Consider the following 9,444-nt stretch of genomic DNA (forward strand, 5'->3'; position numbering starts at 1 on the left):
TTGTTTTATCACAATGCGAGAAACGTACACACATTTATGCAGATTCTTCATTATTTAATTTCTTTAAATATAACACAGGGCGATAATATTTGGTGGCAACAACCAACTGGAAAGTGAACTCCTTGGAAACAACGCTTGTAGTGAATCGCCGCAAAATGCCAAAACGAAATTAATAGTCATTCTGGGCAAATTGTACCTTTGGACTAAAAATGGCATCACGTGAGAAATAAAACACGTGAAAATTCAAGTTCTAGGTTAAATATAAATATCATATTTAATGTTAACATTCTGTGAGTCGTATGGGATATTTTTTGTTTTGGTAAAAGATTTTTTTCGAATCAAATAAAATGCGTACAAAAAAGAAAGCGCCGTCAATAGTTCCTGCAAGAAAGGGCATCGCCACTGTTAGACTTTCGGAGTGTAAAAGTAAGTGCAGTTTTTCAGATTTATTGGTTATGTGAGCGAATTTTATTTGACAAAAGCATACATGCATTTTTTCAAGGCATGTTCAGCATTTTATTATTATTATGGCTTTTATGTGTTTAAAAAATTGAGAAAATTTTCAAGGAATTTTAATACTATTCTTCTTTGCAAAACTATACTAATAATAATGTGCATATTTGATGAGATTATAGCAAAGTATAGGTAGAAAAATATCTCTAAATGCAATTAAAAATAGTTTTAGTAGGCAATATTTTGTTTCGATTTATAATTGTTTAGGAAACGCAAAACACATCATAAGTTATGGTTTGGTTTATGTTTCCTATATTTCTCATTTCATCACTAATAATTATTTTATACAAAAGATAAAGATAATTTCATGTTTTCTAGAGATTTAATTTAAAGTATATCATCAGAATTTGTTTATGGTTTCATTTCGTGTTATTGTACAGAGGCTGTTTGCACATTTTTAGACGATTTTGGTAAGCGGTAATAAAAAATCGTTTGCTGCAAAAGAAGTAATTGCAGTTGTACTATGTTTTTAAAAGTCAAAATTATCGTCTGTGTTTTGAAAGTTTTGTTTTTATTCAAAATGGCGAATTTAACAAAGCAGTGGTTCGAAGGCTACATTTACGCTCTCCGAAGATAAATATGTATACTCCGTTATCCAAAAACGATGTGAGAGTCATGGTTTTGTGATATATAAAGCGTCGATAGGTAATATCATCAACAAGAAAGGAAAAAAAAAAAAAAAAAAAAAAAAAAAAAAAAAAAAAAAAAAAAAAAAACGTCAAATTGGAGCCTCAAGTGGGACAAAAATTCCAAACAAGTATCCAAGGAAAAAACGGACATCTTCGACTATTGCAAAGGTACGTTGTTTAATGTTAAAAGAAAATCCCCCTAGTCAAAGGACAGTTGCAAAATCATTAAAAATGCTCGGTGTACACTGTAAACAAAATGATAAACGTTGATTTAAATCTTAAGAAAGCGAAAAAACGCAATGTGCATCGTCTTCTTCCAAAGCATATCGCTCAACGCAGGACACGCTGCAGAATTCTATATGAGAAACACTTATCCAAAGAAAAAATGGAAAACAATTGTCACAATCGAGGAAGCATGGGTGTATTTAAATGATTGTAACAAAAAAAGAGCCATTTATGTAGAATTTGACTTAATTCACAGCATGAGAGCACGAAGTAATATTTAAATGTTTATTTAATATAAAGAAATAAAATAATTAAGAAAAGTATATAAAGATGAAGTTAACGGTATGCAGGATTAACATAAGATAAGTCCTTTTAAGGCATAACATCAAGTTAATAACTCTTGAAGACGTGTGAGCCGTCTGCTCACGTCTGCCCTCCACTCTCGACCAGGTCTCAGTGCTGTCTGGGATGATTCTTACTGCGCTGGGTGAAGCTATACTGATGACGTCATAACGGGCAATTCTCATTCAGCATTGGACGGTATGATTTCCACAGCTTCGGCCAGCCTGAAGAGGCATCGTCCTCGATGTCTGTTGAATGGACATCACTATCATGTACCTGCAAAGATAATAAAAAAAACAAAAAAGAAAAAAAGAGTATCAGGTCCTTAGGCTTTGAGCTGATACAAGCATTAAATCAATTTGACCATGGCTTCATATGGTCAGCCGCAGTAGATGTCAAATTTGGTCCTTCATGGCATCCTACTTTCTCGACTTCATATCTGTCATTTAATCTTACAGCTATGATTTTATACGGTCCATGAAACTTAGGTCGTAGTTTCAAACCAGTCCCATATTGAGTTCTCTGAATGGCTACCAAGTCGCCAATCTTGTATAGTTTCGGTTTCTTACGTTTCTTGTTGAATTGTTTTCGATTCTCTTCTTGAATCCTCAAAATGTTGTTTTTCGCATCTTCTCTCATTTCATCACGTTCTTGTATCAATTGTTTTAGATATTCTTCATTCAATATTTCACTAATTCTCAAATCTTCTTTATTCTTCATTTTCGTGCCTATGAGAAGCTCAAACGGTGAATATTTTGTACTTCTCGTAGTTGTACTGTTGATTATCCTCTGGACATCTGAAACATATTTAAACCATTTCGTTGAATCTTCATGTGATAATTTTGACAAAACAGGAATCAAAATTCTATGAATTCGCTCAATTTGTCCGTTACCTCTTGGAATACCGGTAGTAATTTTGACATGTTCTATTCCTTCTTCAGTACAATAAGCTAAAAATTCTTTCGATGTAAAGGCACTACCTCGATCTGAAATTATTCTGGCTGGATTTCCAAATACAGTCTGTTGTTGCTTCAATTTTGAAATAACTTCTTGCGTAGTTGGTGATTTCACTGGATAGAACCAAGTAAATTTCGTAAAAGCATCGACAACAGTTAGAATGTGTTGGTATCTCTTGTTCGTCGATGGAAGAGGTCCAATAAAGTCGATATGATACGTACTCAAGGGAACGTTTTCTTTTGGTACAGGATGAAGAAATCCTTCTGCTTTTCCTTGCTTCTTGTTGTACAGTATACATTCTATACAGTTAGCAATTACTTTTTCAACTTTGCATTTCAGTCTGGTAATATAGAATTCTTGCTCTACAGCATTCACTGTTTTATCTACAGCAAAGTGACCTTTTTTATGTACCTTCTGTATGATTTCATTCTGTAAGGATTCTGGCACTACTAGAAGATCTTTACCATTTTCAAATTTCTACAAAATATCATTTCTCACGAAGAATCCATTTTCTTCTCCCTTCTCAACTAAATTCTTGATTAACTTCACATGTTCATCTTCATTCTGTTGTTGTACTAACCGAATCTTCTCAGTTATATCGGATGTGCATGATGTTAAAATTAAAGCATTTCTACTTAAAGCATCAGCATGTTTCATTTGGCTTCCTGAACGATGTACAATTTCGTAATCGAATTCTTCAATAAACATTGCCCATCTCGCAATTTTAGGAGTTAAATCTTTCTTATCTAAAGTTTTCTGAAAAGCGCTACAATCAGTTACAATTTTGAATTTAGTCCCTAACAAATAGTTTCGAAATTTCTTCAGAGCTTCTATTACTGCAAGGGCTTCTAATTCGTAACTACAGAGTTTCTCTTGCTGCGGTGAAGTCTTCTTACTCATATACTGGATTGGGTGATAATTACCATCATCAGACAATTGGAGTAATACCGCACCAAAGCCTTGACTACTAGCATCAGTATGGAGTTCTAATGGATATCCTTGCCTAAATATGTGTAGAACAGGTGCCTGAGAGAGAATTTCTTTTAATCTGCAAAAAGCTTCCTGTTGTTCGGAATCGAACTTAAAACCAATACCTTTTCTAAGCAAGTCGCTAAGAGGTTTAGCTATTTTAGCATACTGAGGAATGAATTTACGAAAATATCCCGTTAGTCCTAAAAAGCTTTGTAGTTGTTTACAGTTACGCGGTTGTGGAAAGTTTCGAACAGCAACGGTTTTGGAAGGCGATGGTCGAATAGTTCCGTTTTCAATTACATGTCCCAAAAATTCAATTTTACGTTTTAAGAATTGGCACTTTTTGAAATTTATTTGTAATCCATACTCCGAAGCAGTTTTGAATACTCTTTCTAATTTGTCTAAACATTCAATTTCATCATTAGCCGGTATGACTATATCATCCATATAAATAATTAGTACACCTTCATTTAACAAGTCACGAAATACTGAATAAATGTACCTTTGAAAAACATTTGGACTAATACATAAACCAAAAGGAGCTTTAAGAAATTCGTAGATACCATTATGTGTTACAAATGCGGTATATTTGGTGCAATTTTCATCTATGTCTACATGGAAAAAGCCATTTTTCAAATCTAGTGTCGTGAAGACTTTGGACTGTTCTAAGCGATCAAGTACTTCCGGAATTAAAGGCAGTGGAAATTTATCTTTAATAATCTTCTTATTTAATTTCCGAAAGTCAACGCATAAACGTTTCGAATTATTACGCTTGTTACACAAAACAATAGGCGCCGAATAATTAGAATTGCTAGGCTTTATTATGCCCTCTTTTAACCATTCCTTAATTTGATCGTCAACAATTTTTTGTTCCGCGAAAGACATGTATCTTCTATTTTGACAGACAGGAATATCATCGCATAAATTTATTTGCATCTTGTCAGATTGTCTATTTTTCCGAGGTTGGTACGAATTAATTAAATTACCCAGTCTTTCTTTATGTTCTACATTCGAAATATGCGATAAATCAATCTCGTTGACAGAAATAGTATTCACCAGATGTGAAAGGTAATTAAACGTCGAGCTACTTCCGCTTTCGGGACTTTTGTTTACATTAACAGAGACGCCAGACGATCGCGAAGGATCATAAGCATTCTTCAATGAGACAGCAATATTCAAATTTCCCATAATGCAACGAACGTTAGAATTTCGAGATGACTCAGCAGTTATCAAGTTTACATTACTTTTATTCCGATGAGAAATTATTTGAAGGCCATTCTCGGTAAAAGAGAAGTTAAACTGATTCAATACGTCCAAACCTAATACAATTTGATTACATAATGACTTAACAACATAAATTTTCGTACGCAGTGAAAAACTATCAATTGAAATATCAGAAATGAAAAAGCCTATGGGGTACGTTTGCTTTGATTCAATTCCGTTTAATGTGATATCGCTACAATTTAAATTAGGAGAACCAATCTGCTTGTATAACTCTACGCTGCATATCGTTACATCTGAACCAGTGTCAACTAAACTATTAACTAAATGATTATTTATTTCTACAGTCTTCATAATTCTATGCTTGTCAGAAATTCGTTGTAATAAAGCTGCTTGTTGTGTTTCGGGAGTCTGCTCTGGACAGTTCGTTGAATAATGCCCGAACTTCTTACATTTTATACATTTTACACCCTTTGATTTGTTTACACAATGCTTTGAATAATGCCCAAATTCCTGGCAATTAAAACATTTGACCTTATTAACGTTAGATTGATTTCGGTTTGATGACGAAAGCTTACTTCTATCTTTAACTTGAGTGTCTACTTTCGGTTTCGGATTTTTAAACTTATCATTGTCTGATCTCATTTTATCATAAATTTTAAGCCTTTGTTTAAATTCAGCTATTGTTTCGCAACCATACAGTATAGTTTTCCTAACCACAGAATCAGGAATACCATCAATAACATATTTAATTAATGAAGCATCTTCAATGTTACCTCGCGAACACATTTCTTTCATTTTCAAAAAATACTCATCTAAAGATTTAGGCATTAATTTACGTTTACATAACATTTCATGCAATTCAGCAGAATTAAAAGCTTTACCATATTCAGATTTCAAAAGCTTTTTTAACTTACACCAGTCATTAACTTTAGGTTCACTCTGAATAAATAGTTTCGCTTTACCTTTTAATGATCTTTTAGCAAAAACTAATTTATGCAAATCACTCAATTTCAAAGAGTTTATAACATCTTCAAATTCATCAATCCATTTATCAACATTTTCATATGCATTACCAGAAAAAGGATTAACAATACTTTCAATATCAGAAAAACTAAGATGAGGTTTAAAATGATCTTGAATTGGAAGCTGCATACTGTTGTTTACTTGAGACTCATTAAAACCAGGATTGTCTCTTTGATTATCATCAAGCATTACTTCAGAAAATTTATTAATAGTTTCATCTTCAATATCACTATTTTCTTCATGCAAAACATTTTCAAATAATACAGATAAATCACATAGGTAAGAGACAATTCGGGTTACGACTTCCGTTTTTAAACCTTCTGAATTTATGCACAGTACATTGCAAATTTTAATTAACTCATTCAAAGTAAAACTATTCTGCACTGTATCTATTTTCTTATTAAATTCTTCAGAATCTGGTTTAAATATAAAGCCAGAAAATTCACGTAATCTTTTCCGGTTATTTCGGTCTCCATCAGTATTAAAAATAAGCTTATGCAAACTTTTGATTTCAGAACTTTTACGGTTCTTTAAAGCTGCTTCCAATTCTGGAATTTCTACTAACTTCATATTGGAAAGAAAGTTTTGTACTCACCCGACAGATGATCGTCGTCAATTGGGTAATCTACACCTTATACGAGTAATCCAATAAATAGAATAACTTTCACTCAGTAGTTCAAAGGACAGTTCTACTACTCGCACATTTTGGAATTCGAGGCCGCACGGTTGGTCGCCATATTTTTTTGTAGAATTTGACTTAATTCACAGCATGAGAGCACGAAGTAATATTTAAATGTTTATTTAATATAAAGAAATAAAATAATTAAGAAAAGTATATAAAGATGAAGTTAACGGTATGCAGGATTAACATAAGATAAGTCCTTTTAAGGCATAACATCAAGTTAATAACTCTTGAAGACGTGTGAGCCGTCTGCTCACGTCTGCCCTCCACTCTCGACCAGGTCTCAGTGCTGTCTGGGATGATTCTTACTGCGCTGGGTGAAGCTATACTGATGACGTCATAACGGGCAATTCTCATTCAGCATTGGACGGTATGATTTCCACATTTATTATCATAAAAGGGGAGTAAAAATTTTAAGTACATGGTTCAAAGAATCGAAAGAAAGTTTTCCTAAGGGATTCATGATTGTTGCTGGTTTTTCTTATAATGGCAAGTTAAAAATAAAGAGAGTGCAAAAAAATGTCAAGATTAACTCCAAATACTATCAGGAACATATTTTATCGGCAATTTTTCTGAATGAAATACCATCGCTTTACCCACAGTGCCATCAATCTGTGAGAGTCCATCAGGACAAAGCTAGCAGTCACACATAAAAATCCACTGTAAATTTCCTAAAAGAAATGGAACAAAAAACTGGTATCAAGGCCATACCCTTCACTGATATCCCTACTAAATCTCCCGATGTGTCACCTATGGATTTTTGTGCTTTCGGACTTTTAAAAACTGCATTATCCAAACGTTATCCCAAAACCCTAACAGGACTCTGGAAAGCTGTTCGGGAGGAATGGGATAGAATACCTCTTCTGCCACTTCAAAAGGCATTATTATCCTGGAATTGAGGTCTTGAAAGATAGTTCAGAATAAGGGATGTCAAATAGAACATTTAAAACACAAGAATTTTATGTAATACTGTTTATACCCGGTTTATGGGCGTCATCATGCGTTCTTCTGCACGAATTGTATACTCTAAATTAACACAAAAGCGCAGAAACTTTATTTCTTTAGTGAAAACTTCTTTTAATGACTCTTTCAGGTGTTTTGAAGGGCAAGTAACTCTCGTGAATCTAGTATCACAAACTAACTTAGATTTGAAATGATGTGAAATACTGCTCTGATTACTAATTTTCATTTGAATCGTATTTAATGAACACGCGTATGACATCTTTTGAAGATATTTATTTGTCGGTAAACTTTCCAGCGAGAAAACTTTAAATAAAAGCAGTGAAAATTAACCTAACGAAAAGCACATCTTTGAGTGTTAGTTGAACATTACTGGATATTTTGCTGGAAATACGGTCAAAACACCTTTCACATGTAAAATGGATGACTTGAGAGTGAATGAAGAAAACCATTCCTCTTGCGAACACATGTGAGAAGTAACTGTGGAGTCAATAATGATTCTTTTAGACATTACATCACTTACAGAAAAATAAATCCCAATTTATTTTAAGCGATAGACTGTCTCGCGAGCTGGATATAAAAATGCTTTTTTCGCACAGTATTGCCACTGCTCACTTTGAAATCGCTTTGTTAATCAAAAATTCATTAAAGTTTTACAAATTACGAAATAGATAATAAAACAAATTTGAAATTCAAAATTCGGACCTCCAAGTGCCCATGTTCGGGTAGAGGATTACGTTATTTAATATCTGATGGCTGTAGGTAACGTCGTTTTTTCACAATGCGTGACACATGCATACATTCATGTAGATTCTTCTTTATTTCTTTAAATATAATACAGAACGATAATATTTGGTGGCAACAATTTAAAAAGTGATAAGCCGTTTACAGTTAACCAACTCAAAATGCCACTTTGAGACTAATACCCCTTCTGGGCTAAGGCTCCTTTGGGCTAAGAAAAAAGGTTCTTCAAAGTAAAATTTACCATAATTATGCAAGTTTACATAGAAAGTTGTTAAATGTTGTGCAAAATACAATTTTTTAACTGTCGGAGCACTTGTTTATAGGAATCCATACATGAAGTAACTATGGATTTTTTTTAAAGCTTAAAAAATAATATATGACCATTTATGTGGTAGTCAGTATCTTACGGCATTTCAATATTATTTGATATTTGCCCTAATCTTTCAGGAAGAGCTGATAGACGAAAGAAAAGTAAAGCGAAAAGAAAAAAAGCATCTCAAAGGGCGCAAAAAACTACCACATCATGCTCAAAGAGAAAAAGATCCAAGAGGAACATTGGGGGCAAAAAGAAAACTGCCAAGCGGAGGAAACGCAAACGCGACAAGAATGACATTGAAGACGAGAGAGACGAGGAAAAAGAAGAAGATGAGGAAGAGACGGAAGAATCTTATAGTTCCGATAGCGATATATCAATAGCCAATGCTGGAGAGGTTTGCCGAAATTGCTCTAGAGGAAAGGTTGAACAGTTAGATGAGCAAGCGAAAAGAAATGTGCCGGATTTGCCTACTTTATTCCCTCCTCCTGGAAATCCTCCAGGAAGGCCCCAGAAATAGTACTCAACATGCTTCTAATTATTTTATATAACTGATTTTACTTTCATTGAATCATAATCTGCATCACAGTTTGCTATTAATCAATTTTATGCATAATTTCGTGCCATATGATTTAGACTTAATTAAAATTTTTTATTTAATTTACTTATTTCAATTTAAAAAATGGATTATAAACTAACAGGGAAAAAGAATTGCATATATATATATATATATATATATATATATATGATGAAGCTTGGCATCAAAGTTCAGGCATTGCTTTTGCAGAGTGGTAAGGCAAATCCAAATGACGAGACAAGGTGATTTAGCTTTTAAGTGCACATCTTTATTCCATAGCTTT

The 9,444-nt window shown here is 33.4% G+C and overlaps 1 protein-coding gene across 1 annotated transcript; it reads left to right on the forward strand.

The window, feature by feature from the left end:
• Positions 1–232: 232 nt before the first annotated feature.
• On the forward strand, positions 233–9,195 carry LOC118204521 (uncharacterized). The gene is made up of 2 exons (XM_035376834.2): positions 233–426; positions 8,719–9,195. The coding sequence occupies exons 1-2, from the start codon at positions 348–350 to the stop codon at positions 9,102–9,104; spliced, it is 465 nt and encodes a 154-aa protein (XP_035232725.1). The 5' UTR covers positions 233–347; the 3' UTR covers positions 9,105–9,195.
• Positions 9,196–9,444: the final 249 nt, after the last annotated feature.

The sequence above is a fragment of the Stegodyphus dumicola genome, chromosome 7 (genome assembly GCF_044657685.1).
Source record: "Stegodyphus dumicola isolate Sdum_Otavi_A_Nest chromosome 7, ASM4465768v1".
Taxonomy (NCBI): domain Eukaryota; kingdom Metazoa; phylum Arthropoda; class Arachnida; order Araneae; family Eresidae; genus Stegodyphus; species Stegodyphus dumicola.